The 26,361-nt window shown below is 31.6% G+C and overlaps 1 protein-coding gene across 1 annotated transcript; it reads left to right on the plus strand.

Moving 5' to 3' along the window:
* The first annotated feature begins 1,049 nt into the window (after window positions 1-1,049).
* On the plus strand, window positions 1,050-12,762 carry LOC11406609 (uncharacterized). Its single transcript, XM_039834746.1, has 5 exons — window positions 1,050-1,124; window positions 11,897-12,161; window positions 12,265-12,361; window positions 12,455-12,582; window positions 12,674-12,762. Exons 1-5 carry the CDS (start codon window positions 1,050-1,052, stop codon window positions 12,760-12,762), a joined length of 654 nt encoding a protein of 217 aa, XP_039690680.1.
* Window positions 12,763-26,361: the final 13,599 nt, after the last annotated feature.

Here is a 26,361-nt window from a genome sequence, read left to right on the forward strand (position 1 = left end):
TCTAACTCACCTCAAACTTGTCACAACATTTGGTATATGGATCATATAGTAGATAGCTCGAGCATCAATGTATAAGCATTAGCTTTGGATTACTATATTAAGTCTTGGATAAAACTTGCCTCAAATTTACAAAGGTGGCACTTCCTTATAAACTCTTGTTGAAATTCTATATATCTCTTTTGAAAGGACATGGTCATTTTCCAATATATTATTACAAGGTATAAATTGAGTTGAGGTATTGTATTATTTTGATGTATAAATTAAATATACTGAAACATACATCATGAGCATAATTAAACTTAAACCTATGGCATGGAAATTATTAGAACAATATCTAAAGGAAAATTCCTATGTAGGCCAACCAAAATATTTCTTACTATACTATTCCAAATTAAGTTTGAATGGCCAAGAAATACACACAAGACTGGCAGAATTCTTCATGTTGTAGCTGCCTGCTTACCTTTCTACTTTAAGTATTTTATTACATCAAAGCAAATAATAATGCTGAGAGGGTGCAGAGAAAAGAAAGAAGTCAGATCTATAATTTTATTTTGAATTTCCAAATTTTCAGAAAAGAATGTACCTTTGCATATGCATACTATATATGCATCTAAAAAGCAACTCAATCTGCTAGTTTCATCTATTATAGTAACTAACATAGCATAGCATGAAAAGAAGACAAGGAAGAAAAGAAAAGGCTTCTCTGTCTCACATTAGAAGTGTGATCTTCATTGTACTAAATAAAAATATGTAGAAGGGGCACTGAAAGCTAGGAACTTCAAAAGCCTTGTAGTAAAGTCAGATAAAGCATTTTACAACCATATGCCACCTTCCTTTTAGGGTTCTGCTTGTATATATGAACCAGCCTTTTTTTGTACCATCATATATATTATAGCTGTTGGATTCTCAAGTAGCCTCATAATTGATCACAATTAATTTAGTGATAAATTTTTTTTTTTTAATATATATTATGATTGGTGGAGAAACCATCTTTATATCTTCGATAATTGGTCACCGATAACCAATGATATTTGTGGCACATTTGTATAATGCACGTCGATAAGATTGGTAGAATCGCAGTGAACCGCTACGATTTTGACAAAAACGGAACTTCACAAAATCAGGTATCGAGCATTGTGATTTTGCCGAACGCACTGTGATGTACAGATTTGGGGCCACTTATATTGTGCTCAATACAATACAAATAACTACTTTCCACGTAAAGGGCCATTTAAAATTTTATGGAAGTTCTCCAAACCTGGCCTAATTCTATTAAATTCATATGATTCTTAAGAAGAAGCTCTTTTAATTTGTAAAGTAATTTTTTTTTTCATACATATAATTAGGGAACAAAAGTTGCTAATATGCTTTTGTATAGCAAACATGTGGGTAGGGAATGGAGGAAGATGGCAAGCTGTAAAAGATCAAATCTCTGACATTAAGATCACATCCCAAAATCCTAAAGACTTGGCACAAGTGCCAATTGAGCTTCAACTTCATTGCCAATTTGCTACCTCTTTTTTGAAACACTTGTTTATTTTATCAAGATAAAGTGCAAATGTGTCTTTGATATCAAAAGTGAATATGTTGTCATCTTCAAATTAGGTCTATATATAACCTAAAGTATTGAGACATATAATTCAGTTACATTTTATTTTGCAGCTTTAAGCTTTCTTCTATTGCTGGTACAAACAAATATTAAAATGAATTAATATTGAAGGGAGAAGGAAAGCTATTTCATCATCAAATCTCATCTTTAGATTTTCTGTGCTAGAAAGGTATAACATATGACTCAGACCACATGTTAGGGAGCACCTTATGATACCTCTTTCTATTTTTTTATCAATTAAAATTGTAGCAGCATCTTGAAACTTGATCAGAAGGGAGTTGATAATGAAGGTCAAGTCGATTAAACTATATATGCTTTCAAATATTCCTTGTTTTTTATTTGGTACAGCATAATCCATCAAAAATATAAAATCTTAAATATTGTTTTTATATATAACATGCTTTTTGATTTTGGTTGGTTTTGAATTCAAGCACCTATTACGAATTTATTTTCAAATTTGCACCTGGCAATTGGCATATGCTTCCTCTTTTTGCAGAATTGTTTACTGTTCTAGAAGATTATAATTTTTCAACCATTCATCACACAAACAATTTCGGTTGTGGTAGTTTCTTGTATAATAAGCTTTCATTTTTTTCCTTTATCTTTTTTATATATAAAGCCTTCACTTTTCTAATAATACCTAGACATATATATCAGAGGACATTTAACGTGACAGAACCTAATGGCATGCATGCTGGATTTTATTTTTTTATTTTCACTAATTATATAAATAATGCCACGTATTTATTTTTTAAATAATATTTGTATAAAAATAATAAAATAATGGAAAATTCTATTTATTTTTTTCCTAGAAATTTTGAAATTTTGTACCGATCAATAAAACAATGTTGTGTAAACTTTTAAGCCCACACAGATGAGAAAACAAATTTGCTACTCTCCATTCAGGGACGGATGCAATCAAGGGTTATGTGTGGCTAAAACCACACATGCATAGTGCTCAAATTTTTGATAATTGTGTTGAGCTTGCTCATACATAATCATTTCCAAAGATAAAGCATGTGATATCTGGTTGAGAATAATAAAACTAATTACCTTGGTTGCGAAATCTAAAACCTAATGTTCTTTAGTAGTAATGTACAAGGTGAGATTAAATACATATTCATATGATCATTTTATAAAATATGTTCAGATTCTCAAAAAGGTTAAGCCGTTAATTAATATTTGTTTGTTTATCAAATGTCAAGTGTTGAACGTGTCTTTACAGCTATGAAAGTTGTGAAGAGTAACCCATGTAACAAAATGGATGATCGGTGGCTAAATAACCGTTTTGTAACTTATATATAAAGAGATGTAATTTTAACAATTAGCAATGATGTCATTTTAGCTCATTTTCAACAAATAGACACGAGATGATTTTCATTTTAATGTATTGTATCAAACAATGTTACTTCTTATTTTTAATATAATTTGCATTATTGTTTCTTTGAAATTTTAGCCCCACATGTGTACCAAATATCTAGATCCTCTCTTGTCTCCATTTTAAAGTGAATGTCATTTAAAATTTGCATGCACATATTACTATTAAGAATTACAATAAATAGAAGAAAAATAATAGTTTTTTTATTTTTTATTTTCCAAATAATTTAGTGGCTAGAGTTTCACTCTTTAAAGTAAATATGGAGTTTCAACCTCGATGTCGACATATTGAAATACATTGTATCTATCAAGTTAGCAATGTTCATGCTCATGAAGACATATATAATAGTATTTACCAAATTACATTTGTTAGCTTTTGTTGTGTTTCCCACTATCATTAATTAATACAGGAATATAATAACTTGAGACTAACGTACTACACTAGGGGTATAATTAGAAATAATGATAATAATAATAATAATAATTAATATTACATTGACAACTAAAAATGGACATATTTTTTATATTGTTTTTGCTAAAATATTTCTCCATGTCATTATAAGTTTTCTCTTTGATACTTCGCTTCCCTAAATATAAAACCATTTATAAATAAAAGTTTTATCTATAAATATAAGATCACCTACAAATTTTTAGATGTATTTATTATTGTTTTTTTTTAAAATACACCTCTTATTAATACTTGCAATGTCTCTTGAAATATGCGGAGGAAAAAAATTGTAAGAATCAAACTAACCCACCAAACTTTATATTGGAGAGAATTGAACATGAAACTTTGAGATGATCACACTCTAATGTCTCAAGTCAACATCTCCAAATCAACCTAAGTGAGATCAATTTGATAAAACATACGTACATTAATTCTTGATAAATTTATTCCTTCAATAATTGTTGAAGTAATAATTTATTGCTTCAACCTATAAGTGGGCTATTTTTATGCTTTGGGGGTTTTTTTGGCACCCCAAACACACATGGTTAGGGTCATGTTTCGTGGGTTTGCATAAATTGAAGGCTCTACTTAAAACTAGACATCTAACTACATCGTTGTCGATGTACTGAATAAGTGAATGCATGTAGATTTCCCCAACTATATGGAATCCATGTATCCTTATGATAGAGTCTACTACATCCACACATTTATTAAATCTGGATCTTTGAAATTGAATCATGATCTCCTTGCATAGCCATTGAATTAAAGGTTGTGAAAAGAAACGAGGAAAAAAACACCACCGCTCAATTATGATTGAATTCTTGACCAAAGTAGAAAATCATTCTAGTATCAATTATATCTCTTTTCACGAAAATATATAAACAAGATATATATACCCTAGTTTCTTTTCCTTAAATTTTTCTTATATGATTCACATGGACCGACACAAACACACAAGTCAATGATATATGCTCTCATCTCATGTTAACAGAATTTTAAATTTCTTTGTCAATGAAGCACATAAATAAAAAGGAGCATGTTATTAATAAATTCATAACAAGAACAAAGGAGAATTAAAGGAGGAAGAAAAAGGAAAGAAAGACGGAAAGAAAAGCATATAGAGTAAGCTGCTGAGGTAGTTTTTGAAGAATCATAAACTTTGCAAATTCAAAACTGTTAAAGCAATTCCATTTTGGAAGAATCCACTTTACAAGTTGAGACCAGGCTCTATATAGATAGGATGGTTTCTAATTAAAGCCATGGACCTATCTAGTTTTTTCCGATAATGTTACATCATTTATAGACTAAATGAAACAAAGACTTACTTACATTCATGCATTTGTGATAAAGACTCTACCCCTTATTGATTCTCTTTAACCATGTATGTTTGTATGTGTTTACTGTTGGGTCATGGGGGAGCTTGGGAAACCGTCCACATCGAGGCTAGAACAACCGCACAAGCAAGAGAGACGCCACACTCTTACCCAAAACCTTAAGGCAATCGGTTTATGGGTCTTCTTACTTATAAGGTGTTCAACTTTTACTTTTCTATCCAATGTGGGACATATAACTTACATTTGTACACAACAACATTTACTACTAAAAAAAGTGATAAAAAATAGAAAAATAATGAGATAAAAAGCCAAAAAAAAAAATTAGAAAAATAAAGAGATAAAATTAGTATGAACGACATGTCGTCGCTGGTAGAAAGGAATAACATAGAGTGGAAATTATTTCTAACGTTACCTTAGAAAACACACACATAGGCTTAGGTTCTTAAAGCATATGTGTGCTTCTACCGCTATGCACATCATAAAGTTTATTCAAATCAAATGGCGTTGTCACCTGTCTCGACATTCAGTTATGTTGATGTGCATAATGATAAACACGCATATGTTTCAAGAACCTAAGCCTCTTAATATGTGTGTTTTCTGAGGTGACGTTAGAAGTAATTCTCACTTTATGTTATTCCCTTCCGCCGGCGACGACATGTCATTCATTCTTCGTATTGAGTTGTACAATTAGGTCCGTTTTTTTTTTTTTTTTTTTAAAGCAACCTTCTTCAATGCTTAATCTAAAATATATTTAGATTGAGTGTGTAAGGCCTATACCATTACAAGCTCCTACTTATATTATGATGCAAAATAATATATAATAATGTTATATATAGATATCCAAGTTCCTACGTAAGGGAGATTCCTCAGAAATAATGGTTAGCTCTTATCGATCTAAAGTACATGTAGACTTGTTTGTAGTGGAGCTTTTCCAAAAGTATGAGGTGATAAAGTTTTGTTATGTCAACGCTCTCGACCTCAAACTGTTGGTGCTGTGGTTGGATTTCAATTTTCACTTTAAAACTATATATCTTACAATTTTATATGTATAATACTCCTTTTTTGCTAATATTATAGGTAAAGATACTTTGGATGTCAAGGTGGGGACTGGGAGGGAAACAGTTGGCTTCATGCAGAATCCAACTTTTAACACTTATAATAACTTCAATATAATTCCTCAAAAAAAAAAAAAAAAAAAAACTTCAATATAAGTATTTAAATTTGGTTTTATGTTCATCAAGTTTATTGATTTTTTATTTGTGTACGTCAACAAAAAGTTCATTGATTTTTATATCAATTACCACAAACCCATGAACCAACCCTTAAGTTGGATAATAGTGGGTTGAGACCACACTTGTGTTTTGTTATGCAATCTAAAAATGGGTCGGTTAGACGATTCATTTTGACACCTTCACACTCAAATAAAAATGGGGGAAAGTTATTTTTTAAGAAACCAAAATGAAATATATATTCAACTGAGAACAATATTCTCCTCAGCACAAGGTGTATCGAGAAAGAAGCCAAACGATTTACATCACAGTTTAAACAAACACAAAAGTAACAAAAATAAAATTCATCTCATGCCCATACAAGATAAAGGGCTAAGCCACCACATGTGGTAATCAAAAGCAATATTATTTTGAGCTTTTAGCCACCAAAATGATAGAAGCTTAACATTATCAATAAGCTTTAAAGCAGTGGAAGCTTTAGACTGAAAAACTCTGTTATTTCTTTCCTTCCACAAGGTCCACGTATTTTGTGAAGGTAATCAATGAATTGATTTTTTTTGACTAAGTTTGATGTTTCTTTGGATATTAACATTATGGTTCATGCCTCCCCTCCTCCGAATCTTTGAGATATACTTGCTTTGAATGCAACATAAACTATTTTTTTCATTAGAGTTAGTCTCTTTTTCTTTTTTTGTCTTTCCTTTAGCCTTGTAATAAAAAATAAATAAATTATTTAGCCTTTTAATAAAAAAAAAAACCTTAAATAGTTGTAAAATATAAACACCAATATAATGGGCTAGAGCCCAACATATACGGGAACAAAATTTATATAAAGGAAGAATAGTTGGGTCAAATTAAAGTCAAATTTCGTTAATTCAATTAACTGATTTAACTCAACGGGAGCTTCATCAAAGAACGAATCATTTCGAAGAATCTAAGTTCGATTTTTTGGTGGTTCAATTCTTTAACAAGTTATAATTATCTCAGAATCAAACTACGGATTAATGGGTCTTTTACACTATAGGTCGGAGGATTAACACAACAAAAAATACTTAAAATACAAAAGACAGGTAAAACGAAATGAAGCAAGTGAAATCCAATATAAAAATTTGCATATTTTCATAAACAGAATGAGCATGTATACCCAAAATGAAAATAATTATTAATCACATTTTCAACCATAATTATCAATAAAAAATCAAAAAATATTAAAAATTAATTCAATTGTTAAAGGCAACAATAGTTTTTTTTTGGTACAAAGGCAACAATAGTTTTTAATTGTTGTTCCTAGAACGTTAATCAATTAACATTCGTAGAATCGGTAATTAACAATTATTACAATCATCTTCTCAGACGCGAAAAACAGTAAAAAAAATTCATCAATGTATGTGAACGGGTTAAAAGCTGCAATTTCTTGATGTCAAATGAGTGTAAAAAAAAATTTGCCATCATTCTTCAATGATTTGAGAAATACTTTCGTCAAAAAAATTGAACAATTTTATATACGGATGGAATAGGGTAGAAAGGTTGTCAAGGAATAGTGAGGTGCAAGTGAACCAGGCTTGGTATGTGACCAGGTAAGGAACAATAATTTATAATTGTTCAGCAGTGAACGACAATTAATTACCGTTTAATAGTAAACGGTAATTAATTGCTGCTTGGGGTCATTTTGGTAAATTTAGGGTACTTGAGTGTAACCCATGGTTGCCTAAAGAACAATTTTCTTACCCTAATTTTATATGGGAAACTGTACCATGTACCCCTATATTTATACCTTTACCCCGATAAACTATTGAAAAATTTAGTTTTGTCTCTGCTGTCACTTGACTTTCCATGAATATTGCATATTCATAAACTTAGAATGGGTATCTGCAAATTCATAAATTTAGAATTGGAGGTTTTTTGTTTTCTTCCGCTATCTGCTCGTGGTGACCTCCGATTTTGGTCTACCGCCGCTAGATCATGCAAATTTTTTGTTGTTTTCTTTTGGTTTGTGGTTTTATTTTGATGGTTAATTTTTTTGTTTGTTTTGTTTTGGTTGTAATCATCAACTGGGTAGTGTATTTAATGGAATATTGATGTATGAGGTGTTTGTTTTTTCTGTTGGGTGTTTCGCAGATCCTTCCCTGAGAATTCGGAGGCTCGGCTCTGGAAATGAAAAGAGGCCAGTGATAAAATCAAAACATAATTTTTTTTAAAAGAGCAATGTTCTATTTATATTTTTTAAAAGATAAATACAAGGTGCCGTATATATGCGGTACACCCAGAGGTGAAAATGACTACCGTATACATGAGGAACCCCCACCTAACAACAAAATCAAGAGGAACTAATTCTAATAATCCTAAAAGAGGCCCATCCTTGTGAGGGAATGAAATAATCTTAGGGGCCTAAGAGATATTAAGGGGGCCTAAAAAGAAACCACCATTATACTGGATATAAAAAAAAAAATGAGGCCCATCCTTGAGGGAGGCCCAGCTCGTTTGAGCTGTTTGCACCCCCTCAGGAACGCCTCTGATGTTTCGCCTAGATACGACGCCTTTTGATTTTTAGTTTCTATCAACTTTGTTCGTCTTACGCATGGACTTGATTATATTAATAAAATTTTGCTATTAAAAAAAATGTAAAGTAATAGGCTATTTTCAACTAAAATCGTTTGAACTCGGTTAATTAAGCTTAAATTAGGAATCTTCTTTTAACTACTGAAATATTTAACATGCAATTATGCAAAGTAGTAACAAAAATCAAAATTAATAAATAAACAATGTGAAAGTTTTTTATTTTTTTGGTACAAACAATATGAAAGTTTAAAAAGGTATCTTTATATATAAAAGTTAACCCGTAAGCCAATGTTTAACCTAATTTTAACCTAGATTTTATGATGACTTTACGTTATTATCCCCGTGTTCAATTAAACCTGTTTAATTAAGAGATAAACTTTAAAATCGTTCCTCCTATTCCTATAACATCTTTATATATAAAAGTTAACCCGTAAGTCAATTTTTAACCTAAATTTTATGATGACTTTTACGTTATTACCTCCGTGTTCAATTAAACCTGTTTAATTAAGAGATAAACTTTAAAAATCGTTCATCCTATTCCACCTATTCCTATAGCATCTTTATCTCTTATTCCTAAACAAAGCTTGGTTGCCCTAATTTTAACCTAATATTTTAGCAACTTTTCCCTCCTTCAAAACCTAACCATATTTCCTAATTCCCCTCCTCGAAACCCTAACCATGATTTCCTAACTTCACTCCCCCTAAAACCTATCTAATTGATTTCCATAAACCATATCTCCTAACTCCCCTCCTCCAAACCCTCACCAATATATTTAAATCCTTTCTCCTAAACCGAAATCTATTTCTAAAACCATACCTTTCTCTTAAACCGAAATTTCTTAATCAACATGGCTTCCAGAAACATTCAAACTTTGTTGTCATACCACTACCTCACTGGTAACCATATCTTCATTCCACTCTGGTTTAAACTAAATATATAGATTTTTGCTCTTATTCCTCGCTGTTTGAAAGTATAAATCATTCTTTCAATCCCTTTCAATCTTTTGTAGGTCCGTTGGTGAAAAACTCTTTTTCCGATCTTGACAAAGCAATCAACAAGCTCAGACTGAAATACAGATCATATATCGTTGAATATGACATTGATGTTGTATGTGTTTTTTGCGAAATATACCTATTCTTAATTATTTGCATTCTATTTTATCAATGTTTGTGATGTTTTTGTTTGTTATTTTTTTAGGGTGCAGTATGCTTGCCAAACATGTTTGGCGGTGATTTCGGAGATCAAATTGGGCGCTATGCAATATTGACTGATCCTAAGTCCAACAAGGTGTGAAGATCAGAGGGGATGCTCCGATGGTTGGGTCACATGATACCATCTACCTTGATGTTATTTACAATTAGTCCATGTTTAGATAAATTGTGCAAGACCTTTTCAATTTGAATTTTAAGTTTTAGTTTCTTAAAGTTTTGGAAGCATCTATTTTTTTTGTCTTTGAATTTAGCAAATGTCCCTTGAATTTCATAAATAATTTAGCCTTGCTTGCTTTGCTTTTTGATTTATATATTTGTGTTTGTTTTTGTGTTGCTGAATCAATTTAGTAGCATGGTTGTGTTACTGAAGCATTTTAGTAACATGGCTTTTAGTAACATTATTAGTAACAATTACTAGAATCAATTTAGTAGCATAGTTGTGTAACGTCTCCTCTTAACATTATTACTAACAATTACTAATCCAAATCTATAAAATATGTTTTGGGTGGAAACAAACTAAAATCCTAATCCTAATTTCTCTCAATCAAGTAACTAAGAGATTTCATCCACATCTCTAAACTAACTTTTTGGTGGAAAGAAACTAAAATCCTTATTTCTCTCATTCAAATAATTAGGGAATTTCATCCACATCTCTAAAATATGTTTTGGGTGGAAACAAACTAAAATCCTAATCCTAATTTCTCTCATTCAAGTAACTAAGAGATTTCATCCACATCTCTAAACTAACTTTTTGGTGGAAAGAAACTAAAATCCTTATTTCTCTCATTCAAATAATTAGGGAATTTCATCCACATCTCTAAAATATGTTTTGGGTGGAAACAAACTAAAATCCTAATCCTAATTTCTCTCATTCAAGTAACTAAGAGATTTCATCCACATCTCTAAACTAAGTTTTTGGTAGAAACAAACTAAAATCCTTATTTCTCTCATTTAAATAATTAGGGGATTTCATCCACATCTTTAAAATATGTTTTGGGTGGAAACAAACTAAAAATCATAATTCCTCTCATTCAAGTAACTACTAAAGATTTCATCCACATCTCTAAAATATGTTTTGGATGGAAACAAACTAAAAATCCTAATTCCTCTCATTCAAGTAACTACTAAAGATTTCATCCACATCTCTAAAATATGTTTTGGGTGGAAACAAACTTAAATCCTAATCCTAATTTCTCTCATTCAAGTAACTAAGAGATTTCATCTACATCTCTAATCTAACTTTTTGGTGGAAACAAACTAAAATCCTTATTTCTCTCATTCAAATAAGTAGGGGATTTCATCCACATCTCTAAAATATGTTTTCGGTGGAAACAAACTAAAAATCCTAATTCTTCTCATTCAAGTAACTAAGAGATTTCATCCACATCTCTAAAGTAACTTTTTGGTGGAAACAAACGAAAATCCTTATTTCTCTCATTCAAATAAGTAGGGGATTTCATCCACATATCTAAAATATGTTTTGGGTGGAAACAAACTAAAAATCATAATTCATCTCATTCAAGTAACTATTACACATTTCATCCACATCTCTAAAATATGTTTTGGCGAATCAACTATGGTAATTCTTAAGTAAAAAAAAAATGTAAATTCTTAATTAAAACAAAGTGCCCCATCAACAATATTAATTTCATTTTATTCATATTAATCTTTATCCTAAAATGTTGGCCACTTCCTAATTTTGTTCCACTATTTTGTGCTTATCCTGATAACTAATACTCTTTATTGCTCAACCGACATATCCTACTCACACATATTCCACCTTTTTCCTATAAATATATCATAACCTATTAGCCAAACCATCTCAATCTAAATAAGCATCCTCTTTCTTGGAAAGGAAAAAACAAGCCAATGATGTCTGCCAAATACACTCCAATCTCAGCTGTTTCTGGAGGAAGAAAGAATCTCAAGATGTGTGTGCGAGTTGCTCACATTTGGTTGATTCGAGAAAAGAAGGTCCCCACTAGCATCATTTTCATGAACATGTTACTGGTCGATGAAAAGGTTTCTGCATGTTTGCACTCTTAACTTTAAAATTAAAGTAATGTCATTTTTGTTTTTTAGTTATGTAATTTAACCAGCTGTTTAATGTTGTTGTTGTCGTCAACAGGGTGGACGTATTCACGCCACAGCTAGAAAAGATTTGGTGGCAAAGTTCAGGTCCATGGTTCAAGAAGGGGGTACATATCAGCTTGAAAATGCAATTGTAGATTTTAATGAAAGTCCTTATAAGGTAACTTCACACAAACATAAGCTTAGTATGATGCACAATTCAACTTTTACCAAAGTACACTTGCCTGCTATCCCTATGAACGTTTTTGAGTTCAAGCCATTCAATGAAATTCTCTCTTCAACTGTCGAGGAAGTATCTACGGGTAGGACTTGAATTCTGAATGTGTGTTGTACATTATTTCTACCTATAAGCATTCGTTTAGGAATTTCATACATTTGGTTTTGCTTTTGTATACGTAATTTCAGATGTTATTGGTCATGTAATTGAAAGAGGTGATATAAGGGAAACTGAAAAGGACAGAAGGAAAAGCAGGGTTATTGATCTCACTTTAGAAGATCTTGAGTAAGATTTGTCTCTTTCTTTGTACCTGGTTGTAATATAATTTTAATATACCTTATGTTTCTGAATTGATATTTTGGTAATATTTTATTACAGAAACAACCGCTTGCATTGCTCTCTTTGGGGTGAACATGGCGACAAAATTGTGACCTTTTTTGGCAACCATGACAACGACACACCTACTATATTGATATTGCAGTTTTGCAAGACACGCGTGTATTTAGGTATGTCGTGTTTTAAGTTTTTGCTTTCTGCTGATATCAACAATGAAATGGGAAATTATGTTCACTTGCTGTTGATTTTTAAAAAAATTAGGTGCTATGGGAGTTGTTAATGCCTTTAATGGGACTAAGCTGATACTTAATGGCGATTTGCCTGATGTCGCTGCGTACATGACACGGTAACCATTTATATTTTCATATGCTTTAGAATAAAGACAAGTTTTTTTGGTCATAATTAAGTTGTCTGGAGGTCTCACCACTCTTCTATTAACATTGGTGCCATTTTATTAGAATGAAAAATGCATCAATACAGTTCACCCGAAGTGTCAGCCAAATTTCAACGAACAGCTCCGCGTCTTTATCAGATGACTTGCTCAACACTAACCGAATGACAATTGAAAGCATGATTGAGTCAACTGAGGTAGCTATCTATTTATTGAAATTTTTAGATGTCGTTTTGGATTCATCTTTGTTATTTTTCACATGGACAGTTGTACATTGCAATATCACAGGTTACTTCGAGGGGTGGTTTAAAGATATTGATTAATGACGACGACGGCGATGATACCGATGTTGCATCAAGTGTGGTCTACAGAGAAGTTTTCCGTAATGTGTAGGACTTTTTTGGGTACTATTCATTTTCTTACTTATTGAAAGTATTTGCATGTCAACGAACTTCAGTTATAGGAACTACGTACTAGAATTATGGAACAATAACAAAGTCTATGGTAATTGTCATTTTGCTTTGATTCACGACAATTTTTACATTCAAGCGAACTACAGTGTCTTATTTTTTCAGTGAGTATTAATTTTTTTAAATGACACGTGCGTTAGCACGGGTCAATGGTCTAGTTATATATAAAAGTTAACACGTAAGCCAATTTTTAACCTAATTTTAACCTAGATTTTATGATGACTTTTACGTTGTTACCCCGTGTTCAATTAAACCTGTTTAATTAAGAGATAAACTTTAAAAATCGTTCCTCCTATTTCTATAACAATTTCCTCCTATTTTGTTTCCAACACAACAATAAACAGATAAACATTAAAAAAAAAAAATCACTCTTATTAACAAATTCTTCTTATTATTTCCATTTAATCAAAATGTTATTTTCAAATGCTTCTGAAATCAAAAACAACAGTTCACTACTAAATCCAATCCAATCCTATTTTCTCTCCTAACAAATTCCCTTTTTCTTGCTAAATTCTCTTCATAATTTTAATCTAAGCATCCAGATTTTATTCTCTTTCCAATTTGGACTTTCTTTTTTTACGGCATCTGTCTCTTATTTTCTTAATCTTGATTTTACAATTTTTCAGATTCTCCATTGTTGCAGTTTTACTACGATGTCGATATTATGATCTTTTTCCGTGTTCATTTTCTTTCAATTAAACGTAAGTATGCATTCGCTTTTCTTCATTCTTTCCTTCGATAGAATGCCGTATTAGCTTTGTTTAGTCTTCCCCTAACAAATAAACAATTTATTGAGGGATTTAAGTGTCTTCTTTTATTTTGTTTCTTTATTTATGTGTGCACAACTCAAATAGTACCTATCTTGAAGTAAAAATCATGTGCAGTTGCAAATCCTCACAATGCAACAATTGCTAATGTTATTGGTGGGTGAGTAAGAGTTTAGTCTCTTCATTTGGTAAGGAGATTTTATAAATATAACTTTCATTTGCAATATTTAAGATTATAACTCAGAAAATATACATTGATTTGATTTTCACTTTGTGTAAACTTCTAGCAGGAGGTGAAAAGTGATCATGCTATATTTTATAGAAATTATATAGACTTAACTACAAGGGATTTGTTTCTGTCTTTTAGTTGGTTAACAATGTTTTTGTCCCGCATTTTGTTCTCTTAGATGTTACACTTTTTAGTTGTTAACATTTAATGCCTTCTTTATCTTAATTTATACCTGTAAGTTCTTATCAATTGATGGAAATGTGACAACATAATATATTTAGTGTATAAAACGTAGGACATGCTTCCACAGAGGGTATGAATATGAACCAGTCATTTAGCTGCATGTGTGAATGTTAACTATAACATAATCTTTCATTGTTTTATATTCATATAATATTTTTGAGATTTATTTCTCTTCATAATCCTCTTTAGGTAAAAATTATTGTCTTCACTCTTTTATAAACTGCTTTGCTGATTTGTTGTTTTGTAATCATAATAATATTTTTTATTAAAGGCTTTATGAATGGCAATACCAATTCCATAGATAACACTTATCCGTATAGCTGGTCTTCATGGACACACATGAGTTCTCATCATTGTCATACAAATAGAATGACCCCTTTGAAAAATTCTTGATATTGTGGAGGATATAATGCAAATTTAATTTTTTGTTGATTAGTTTAAAGAATTGTAAGCTAAATAAAACAATCCAAATATTATTGTTAATTCTTCTTCTTTGCTCATTGTGTTTAGCATTTCATTTCAGGAAAACAATTTACATAGAATTTCTTAAGGTGCCTAAAGCAAATATAAAGGTCTTCTATTTTGTTTGTGGATTGAGATAATGCAAAAGTTTCAGTTGTTTCTAAGCGTTATTGAAAGTTAAGAATATTTGATTTATTTTTTCAACCTATAAAAAACTGGTGTTTTTGTCTTATGAGGAAAGTCATGTGCATGGGCCTACTATTCAACTTATGGTGCTTTTGACACAAAAACAATACAACAAGAGGAATTGTGATTTTGAAGGCTAAAAATCTTTCTTTTGGGTCCTTTGAGAATAGTTGATTTTTGTTTTGAAGGTTTATTATTGTTATTTAGGTATGAGTGATTTTTATGTAACATAGGTTTTTGGAATCAAGTAGTGACCAATTTATATAATGTCGATTCTATTTGCACTTGTAAATTTTTTAATTAAATTTAGATGATTACAATGAAGAGAACCAATTGCAAGAAGAACCTAGAATTGTTGCTTGGGAATTTTGAGCAGGTTGAAACGAAGAAGAATTAGAAACTCTAGATCTAGATTTGTCTTCAACGTGTGCCAATTCATTATCACATAGTAATCTCTAGATCGAGATGAAAGTCCCGAATTAAGTCTATGAATCTGCAAAATTCTGGAAATCAATTTTAAAGTTTTCCAGTTCACACAAATTTTTAATGGTTTGTAGGAGTGAAAGTATTTAGGGCCTGTTTGAAATGGTTTTCAAAAACTGTTTTTCTGTTTTATAAAATTGAAAATTTTAAAAACTTGTTTGATGAAGGTCTTCTCAAAATTAGTTTTTAAAAACTGTTCCAATTTTATTGTTTTAAAAACTGAAAAACGGAAACTGCCAAAAGTTGTTTTGCTTTTTGTTTTCAAGTTTTCTCTCAACTGAAAAACACGGAAGTCTTTCATTAATGGCATTTTAGTAAATCTTTTAAAAAATTAAAATATTGAAAACTGATTTAAAAGTAAGATAATCAAACACGTTTTTTTTTAACTTTAATCTTAAATAGTGTTTTGTAAAAGTGATTTATAAAACAGAATTTAAAAATTGAAAAGCAAAATTCAATCAAACAGACCCTTAGTATGCAGTTTCCGAAAATTTTATTTAAGTATTTTGTTACTCAATTCCACACAAAAATTTGTGGGGTGAAGTCAAATGAGAACAAAGGTAAAACTGATTTTTTTTTTTTTTTTTTTTGTTATTTTTAATGGTTTATTAGGATGAGGCTATGAAGCCCGGATACATATACGGGTAAGGTACGATACGGATACGTGGATACGCGAATTTTTCAAAATTTAAGATACGATACGTCTAAGATACGTTAACAAATTTTTATACTAAAACTTATATATATGTGTAAAATACTTGAAGAAAATAAACATTGATTAAAAGAACTCAACACAAATTTTATTTAATGTTGATTAATTGAATCACCTCTCTCATTACCTTTATCCACAAGACGTGTAATTTTAAGTGGTTCATCGAAAAACAGTTCTAGTGATGCATATCTAAAGTATCATTGTGAAGTACCTTATAAGTATCCTTGTGTATTTGTGGAGTATCATATAAGTATTCGATAAAATATTTTTTTAAAATTTAAATAATTAATTCTGATACTTCGTGGGTGCGTATCCGCGAGTATCCGTGGAGTATTGGTAGCCGATACGGGTACGTCTCTGTTTTGAGTATCCGGGCTTCATAGAGATGATGGTATAAATGTAGGGGTACATCCATTTATGTGTAGAAAATTGTTTTTCTCACAACAAGTTTTGCTTAAAAACACATGAAAAATACCATTTTACTCTCAACTTGCAGTTAATTACCGTTGAGCCAGCTGCAGTTGGCTCAACAACACTTAAGTGCACTTACTAGCAGAGCATCGATTGCGATTTTGCACGTTTCAGTCGAAAAATCAAAATAATCAATGCTTATTCAGAATGTTACAGATCTTCTATATATGTATTTTTAAAGTGACCTGCCTCTAATAGCCAATTCCAAACCAAAAATCAAATATCTTCAAAGTACATATTAACAACAATGTTCAAGGTTTGATGCATTGAAAGAGTGAGAGGATCAAGTGTTGGAACGAGGAATGTGACAATGAACTCATTGTGGTTACGGATAATAATTTTCACATGTGAATTCATTTGAGCTCAAATACAAACTTATTGTAAAGCTTGTTGCATGACCAAACTCTTGAGGCATGCAACTGGATAAGCTGTTATAGCTCAAATCCAAAAAAGTTAGCTTCTGAAAATTTGGTACAGATTTTCAAATTGAACCTATTAATAATATTATTGTTGAGAATAAGCTTGCTCAAATAACGACGGAATTTCGCCACCAAGGTGGTTATTATGCACATCTAAAACCTCAAGAACTGTAATATTAGCAATCTCGTCTGGTTAACTTTAGCAAAGACTCACATTTAGCAACACGGTGGCAACTTCGCATCGATTAATTTTCAAGAAGCAGAAGCTTACTCATCTTGTGGCAAACTAAAGAAGATCTCTTCTGGAATAGAACTTGTTAACCTATTTCTTGAACAGTTTTCAGATTAGAAAGGTATAGTTCCAGAAACCAAATTCCCACAAGAAAATACCATGCAGAACCTTCAATTTTCAAACCTGATAAGGAATTGTACTTGATATATGCTATATAAGCTAGCTAACTCGTTTGACATTCAAAAGTTAGTGCATCATACTGCAACTCCCAACTCAAACAAGTGCTTGAAAGATTTATTTTACTGATGATTGTAATTGAGTAACATGCATTTTCTTGTGAAAGATAAATCATACGTATTCAAACTTTTCATTTAATTTTATCATATCATATTCCCTCAAAAAAAATTAATTTTATCATATGGTACAAAGTCCATTTGAATAAGTGTTTTGAAAGATTTTTTATTTTTTTTTAACAGTGGATGTTAATATTCTTAGTAATTGTTAGCATTATGTTGCGAGTGACGATCAAATCATATGCTCTCTCGACTTTTTTTTAAATGTCATTTGAGTACGAATTTTGTGTTTTATTTAACTGTCGTTTGATAATTTAAGGTTATAATTTGTCAATTATACTATTTTTCAATTACTTCTACTTACTCATTTTCAATAAAACTAATTAATGTTGTATATTTGAAAGAAAAAAAAATCATGTTTAGTTTTTTTTTAACAAAGATTGTTTTCTCCTTTTCAATAAAACTAATTAATGATTTAAATTTGAAAAATTGAAAAGAAAAAAAAAATCTAAACACAATTTTGTTGCCTATAATAATAGATCCATTAAGAGTTGCAAACATTCAAACCTAGAATTGGCTGAGATCATAGTTGAAGCATGCATATGTTGATTACAGGAGTTGGAGGGAAGTTAAATTTTGGTTAAGTGAAGAACAAAGTTAAATTTTGGTTAATGTTAAGTTGAAATATATTTTATTTTGCTTTCCAATTATTAAAAAATCTTGTGCACGATTTTTAGACCATTGATAATTGTTTGTTATTGGAGAGAGATAAAGTGTGTAAAAAAAAACATGAATTTGTTGAAAAGAGAGAGAGTATGAGCCTCTTTGAAAAACTTCCCAAAAACACTTTTTTAGTTTTTAAAAACTTGAAAATTAAAAACTTTTTTGTTAAACTATTTTTTAAAATTACAATTTTTGAAACTTGTTTTGAATTTTTTAGTTTTGGAGACTAAAACTAAAACATGTAAAAGAATAACTATTGTGAGAAGAGGACTTGTATATTTCAAAAATTGAAAACAAAAACTATTTCAAACAGGCTCTAAATTTGTTGTTTTTTAAAACATATATATATATATATATATATATATATATATATATATATATATATATATATAGAGAGAGAGAGAGAGAGAGAGAGAGAGAAATTTATTGATAGATTAAGAAGAAGGAAAAATATTTCAAAAAGCCTCTACCTTAATTTAAGTGAATTACTCTAAAATAGACTCTTTTAACTCTTTTTGTGGTGGCCGGGGTTTGAACTTCGGACCTTACATATTTTATGTATTGTTCATAACAACTGAATTAATAAGCTCACGAGGACTTTCCCACGGCCTCTACCACAATTCAACCTTATATCCCTTTTATAGATTATAGAGATATTTGAACATCTATTTGAGACAACTCTTGTGACAACTTCTTTTCTCTCTCTTTTCATTGGTCAAAAATAATGGAGAGAGAAAAATAGAGATAGAATAAGAGTATAATGTGAGTATGAGAGAGAATATTATCAAAAATTTATCATAAAATGAATGTACAACTATCATTTCTCTAGATTATATCATGACAATGAAAATGAATATGTCACTTCTTGAAACTTTAATAGTACATAACATCATGTGAATTTACAAGAGGCGATACCTACGATAAAATAAGGTTGCATAAAGGAACAATTATCACTTCTTGAAATTGCCCAATTCATTCTCTTTTCAAATATATGTCACGAACTCATAATGGGGAGAAGCAATTTTAGTGCTGGCTATATGTATATGACTAATCAGATTTGGTCAGTTATTTTATGCAATGTTCGTGTTTTGTTTATGATTTCTCATTTTCTTTTTATTCTTATAAATAATGCATAGTATTGAATCTCGAATATTTATGTTTATTTATTTTGTCCATAATGCAACCCATTTGTCTTTCTATTCTATACATGTAACAAAAGGGGTACAAATGATATAAGCTTTCCAATTATAGTTTCTTTGTCTCTCTAGATATCACACCTTTCCATAAATATGTGTCATCTTCATTCACTTCTATGTACAGGGAGATAACATTCGAACATGAATTTGGATTTTCTTCAACCATATCTTCCCCGGGTTACCTTGTTTGGTTGTGTTCATTATTTTATGTTTTGTAGAAATTGACACATTCAACAATGTGGAATGATGCAACATTGGGGTATCAAAGGAGAGAAAGATGAAACCCAGTCCAAACCAACTTTAATCGTATTTAGTTATTGACTACAGGAATTTATTTAAAATAATTTATTTATTTGTTATTATTCTCATATTTAACCTAGCCCAGTTTTATGACATGTTTCTTTATTTCTAAATTTGTCTTCTTTATACAACTTTTTTACGCAATATCAAAGTTTTACTATATTTATTGACTCAGTGAAAATTTCAATATATGTTGAATACTTAGCTTACTCGAGAATATATATTGAGTCCAAGTTAAAGATATGGACATTGTTTCCCACTAAAAAATGCTATAGATGATGAGACAAGAGCACTTGAAAAAAGAATGGAACTTGGAGATTTTTGAGAGGCTAGGGGCATTAAAACCTATTAGTTGAGTGGATCTACACATTCAAAGTCAATAAGATGTCATTCTTGATCGATACAATGTAAGGTTAGTGGCGAAGGAATACACTTAGAACTTATAAGGAAAAAATTCTTCTATTGCTAAGATGAGCATGGACAAATTGAGGATCACTTCATATGAGCTAAAATAGTTTCCCTAAACATAGTTGGGTACATTTACAAAAGCAATAGTGTACTTGGGCTACAATCAAAACCAAGGATATATTTTTCTTCTAACATTCACAATTAAGAAAACTATACTTCTTTTTTATGTTGATGATAGATACTCAACATAACTTCATCGGGTTGGTATGGAAGTATTGTATTCACTTTCATCATGTTTAAGTAGTTTATTCATGAAATGACTCACACCTTAACTTCATCGTGTTATTTGGACACACACATAAATAATAAAATTTAAAAGATGAATAATAAAGTCACATCACTTAATATCATTTCACTTTTTAATTTTATCATTTATGTATTTGTGCCAAGTGAATTTATTTAAGTTATTGTCTATGTAAGAGTTGCTCCAAATAGCGACTACTTTTTCAGCTTCATCGGATTCTGGATACATCTGGCTCGAGCCCCACACTTCCCGAGACCATATATTTCTTATTGTATGTCCTTGAAGACATGCATTACTTTCGTTGCAACCTTATTTTGTTGCCAAAAGTTCCTTCATATACATGTGTAGGGAAAAAGGAGAGGAGAAGGAAGGGTAAATGTGATAGAGGAGTGAGGATGACAAATAGGTTTGGCATGATATAGTGAAAATTGATATTTTTGGAGAAGATTAGAGCATGATTATCGGGGTTGCATAACTGTGCCAAAGACACCATATGTCAGAATAAGCACAATATTTTATATTTTGGGTGTGTCTTTCAATGGCAACCGTAGCATTGTATTGCTACCGTGGTTTGTGCTTTGGTGGATTTTATAATTAATATAAAATTAAAATTTTACCTTAAAAGGTGTTATATATTGATATAAAATATTAATATAGAGTATATTGTGAGATTAGTGGGACCCATTTTAGAGTTTATAATGGGTGGTATGGATATTTAAAAAATGTAGTTGAATGGTTTAAATAATTGGGAAGTGTGAGGTAATATAATGTATTATGTGGGACCCGTTTATACCACCCAAATGGATGGCATGGATGTGGATGCTCTTAGAGTAAGAGAGCATTGGAAACACCAATTATTTATTTTAAAAAATAAAGAGTAAAGGATTAAATGTATTTATAATTCCATGTTTTACCGAAGTTAAAGTTTTGGTCCCTCTTTTTAAAACCAGTATTTTCGTCTCTTATTTTACAATTTTTAGGATTTTCCACTCCACTTTATTTTAGAGTTTTTTTTTTGTTGTGACATCATCACTGATAACATGACAATGATGTGATATCATCGTAATAGGGTTAGATGACACTCAATAATCAATCTCAACATAGTTGTTTCATTGCCACATTAATAGTAATGCTATGCTATCATATAAGGAAAACAAAACCTCCAAAATTGAGTGGGTGAAAAATCTTGAAAACCGTAAAACATGAGACCAAAAACTCGAATTTAGAAATGACGACTAAAAATTTAATTTGAACAAAATAGTAGAAGAGTTTTTGAGGGAATTTAAGCTTAGCATGAAAAATAGCTATATTTTGTTAGTTCAAATAGGTTGGATCATTGTAATAGTACTTATGATAATGTGAGAAGAACGTGAAATGTTCCTAAATCCTAATGAATTAGAAAAGAAAAAAAAAAAATCAACTATACTACTGACTTTTCTCAACCTAACTTTGTGAATGAGAATTTAGACCGGTTTTGCTTTGCAATAGACCGGTTTTATGTAATTTTACTTGACATAGAAACATAAAATTTAAGAACCTTAAATATGTAATTTTACTTGAGTACGTCATGTAGTAAAATTTGGAAGCTTTAGGTTCAGGAAAACATTAAATACTTCTTATAGCTTGTGTTACATGATAGATTGATCACAAATTACCAAAATCATGTTATGAAGATTTGTAATCCTTGGTGTAGTAACTAGTAAGTGTGAGGTTGATCCAAAAACTACTTTACATTGTCTTGATAGGATGTCCATACGCGATGGTTTTGTGGCTCAATGATGATGTCCCAATGGAAGATAGTATTGATTTCTTTGTTGGTAATGTGATGCAAAGGGTAGAATTAAATTGATCAAAGCCAACTAGGAGTGTATTATAGTTAGATCGAAAAGAATTTTGAGCAGTCATGTGTTGTGAGATCTTCAAAGTCGTGGATTGATGTGCAACTTCATAGATAAGTATTAACAATTATTAGTGAGTCAAATCAAAACAATGGGCTGCATGAGATTCCAACTCACCTTTGGATGAGTTGAGTTATACCGTGAGTCAAACTATTGTTTTGACGTTCGTATTATTATTTTTTTAAATGTTGATGTTCTTGTATATATCTTAAGTTCTGTCATGTTTGTATATTTCTAGGTATTTTATTTTTGTTGGTTTTGGGGTTTATATCCTGTTTGTAAAAAATGGTTTCAATTGTTTTAAGAGTTATATATATATATATATATGCTGACATGGCGTGGTTGAGGCAAGTTTCGTTGAAGGTTTCAGTGTTCGTTTGACGACTCCTTCGCAACCGACTTTCCACAAAGGATAATCTAATGCGTCAGAGAGTACTTCATCATGACAATACAGCTTGTGTTGGAGGGTGTGGCAGGCAGGAGACGGCAGTTCACTTCCTTCTCAGATCCGACATTTTTGGTAGCATATGACACCTTATTTACGTTGGGTTGGTATTTCTTTCATTTCTCCACAGGCGGTGGCTGGCCACCTCCATCATTTCGGTCAGTTAGCAGGTTTACCACGATTTACTTAAACCTTCCTCAAAGTTATTTGGCACACTTCTGTATGGGTTCTTTGGAAAGAAAAAAACAACACGATTTTCAATAGTAAAATATAAGATGTGGTTCAGTTATTATAAACCGTCAAGTTTAAGTCTTTTTCTTGGTTAAAGGCTAAGTCTCTCACTTCTGCTTTCAGTTATACTGACCGGTGGCGGCACCCTTTGTTGGAACAAAATGTGTTTCACAATGAACCTTATTGAGTTTTGATGATAACAAGGTATTAAAAATTGTCAATTGGTTATTACTAATTATTGTTCAAGTGTACAGGACCAAAGGCTAGTCAAGTAATTTCAATAGGTCTTGGAAGAACAATGAAAAGCAAAAGAATTCCAAGCATCTGAAGAAAACTGCTCCTGAAGTTGAAGTGCTTCTGAAGTGATGACGTCATCAGAAGCAGAAGGTCATCAGAAGCAAGGTTTTCATCAGAAGCGATATCATCACCAGAAGCTACATTTAATCCATATATTCAAACTGAAGATCCAAAGTAGTTGTTTCTCATTTCAACCTTATCTAAGAAGAACGAAGAATTGAAAGGGAGGTATCAACGGTCATTTGGATAGCACTGAGCATTTGTCCTTCGTTAACAGAGTTGACAAAGTACAAGTGTACAACCACTACCTCCACCACTCTGTTTTGTCCACGCTACAAGACAAGACAACAGCTATGTCTGCAGAATTTGTGCCTTCAAGATGGGAATGAATTTGAAGCTTATTCTTCAAAGGACTACACCCAAATCAGGCAAAGGATTACTGGTGGATGATCAAAGGATTTCAAACGACTCTTTAGACGTGATGATTATCTCAACGTCTCTTTCACGCCTCTATATAAAGGAGTGAAGACTTGAAGATAAAAGAGAGACATACACAAGTTAAAAAGCGCCAAAACTCTGTCAAGTTGATTCTACAAAGCACACTGAATTTCTGCACTGATTTGATACATCTTAGAAATTCAAAGTCTAGAGTCTTTATTGTATTGTATTGTGAACACCACTGATTGTATATCAAGTGTTCAAGTCAAACTCAATTCTCTGTATTTTTGTTTGATCAGAAGTCTCTTGCCTGCGTGCTTGAGCATTAGAAGTCTCTTGCTTAGTGCTTGAGCATTGGAAGACTCTTGCGTGTGTGCTTGAGCATTTTTGTGAAGTCTCATACTTAGAAAGTATTGAGCATTTGTAATTTTTGTGATTATAGTGAAATCTCCTTGGTAGTGCAAGGGGGACTGGACTACTTCCGTGTTGTGGAAGGAACCAGGATAACTGCTTGTGTCTTTGTCTTTCTTTTCTCTGCTCTGTTCTTTTCCGCTGCATATCTAATTCTGATCATTTCATCAGAAGCACTCACAAACTGCTTCTGAAGGTTTATCAGAAGAAGATTTTTTAGAGAGAAAAAGAAAACACAATTCAACCCCCCCTTCTTGTGTTTTTCACACCTTCAATTGGTATCAGAGCTTGCTCTGTTATCACAGCACTTAACCGTGTTACAGTTCAAGATCTATTAGAAAAACATGTCTGGAGGAGAGGAATCAGTTACTACAAAATACACAAGTGTCAAGCATGACTATGATACTGCTGACAAGAAAACAGACTCTGGAAAAGCTCCAAAGTTTAATGGAGATCCAGAAGAGTTTTCATGGTGGAAAACAAATATGTACAGCTTTATCATGGGATTGGATGAAGAGCTATGGGATATACTGGAAGATGGAGTTGATGATCTGGATTTAGATGAAGAAAGAGCTGCTATAGACAGAAGAATACATACTCCTGCTCAGAAGAAGCTTTATAAGAAACACCACAAGATAAGAGGAATCATTGTGGCTTCTATACCTCGCACCGAATATATGAAGATGAGTGACAAATCTACTGCGAAGGCTATGTTTGCTTCACTATGTGCAAACTTTGAAGGCAGCAAGAAGGTGAAAGAGGCTAAAGCTTTGATGCTAGTTCATCAGTATGAACTTTTCAGAATGAAGGATGATGAGAGTATAGAAGAAATGTACTCAAGATTTCAAACTTTAGTTTCTGGATTGCAAATACTGAAGAAAAGCTATGTTGCTTCTGATCATGTTAGTAAGATTTTGAGAAGCTTGCCTTCAAGATGGAGACCCAAAGTAACTGCTATTGAGGAAGCTAAGGATCTAAATACTTTAAGTGTTGAAGATCTTGTTAGCTCACTCAAAGTGCATGAAATGAGTTTAAATGAGCATGAAACCTCTAAGAAGAGTAAATCCATTGCTTTACCATCTAAAGGAAAGACTTCAAAATCTTCCAAAGCCTACAAAGCCAGTGAATCTGAAGAAGAATCACCTGATGGAGATTCTGATGAAGATCAATCTGTAAAGATGGCTATGTTGTCCAACAAGCTTGAGTATCTGGCAAGGAAGCAGAAGAAATTTTTGAGCAAGAGAGGTAGCTACAAGAACTCCAAGAAAGAAGATCAGAAGGGATGCTTCAATTGTAAGAAGCCTGGTCATTTCATTGCTGATTGCCCTGATCTTCAGAAGGAGAAGTTTAAAGGCAAATCTAAGAAATCAAGCTTCAGCTCCAGTAAATTCAGAAAGCAAATCAAAAAGAGCTTGATGGCGATCTGGGAAGATTTGGATAGTGAATCTGGTTCTGATAAAGAAGAAGCAGATGATGATGCTAAGGCAGCCATGGGGTTAGTGACAACAGTATCATCAGAAGCAGTATCAGAAGCTGAATCAGATTCAGAAGATGAAAATGAGGTATATTCCAAAATTCCTAGACAAGAACTTGTTGATTCTCTAAAAGAACTTTTATCACTGTTTGAACACAGAACCAATGAGTTGACAGATTTAAAAGGAAAATATGTTGATTTGATGAAACAACAAAAGACAACTCTATTGGAACTGAAAGCTTCTGAAGAAGAACTCAAAGGGTTTAAACTCATATCAACAACATATGAAGATAGACTCAAGATTCTTTGTCAGAAGCTACAAGAAAAATGTGATAAAGGTTCAGGCAATAAACATGAGATTGCCTTGGATAATTTTATTATGGCTGGAATAGACAGAAGCAAAGTTGCTTCTATGATCTACAGCACATACAAGAACAATGGCAAAGGGATTGGATATTCTGAGGAG

The sequence above is a fragment of the Medicago truncatula genome, chromosome 5 (genome assembly GCF_003473485.1).
Source record: "Medicago truncatula cultivar Jemalong A17 chromosome 5, MtrunA17r5.0-ANR, whole genome shotgun sequence".
Lineage (NCBI taxonomy): Eukaryota > Viridiplantae > Streptophyta > Magnoliopsida > Fabales > Fabaceae > Medicago > Medicago truncatula.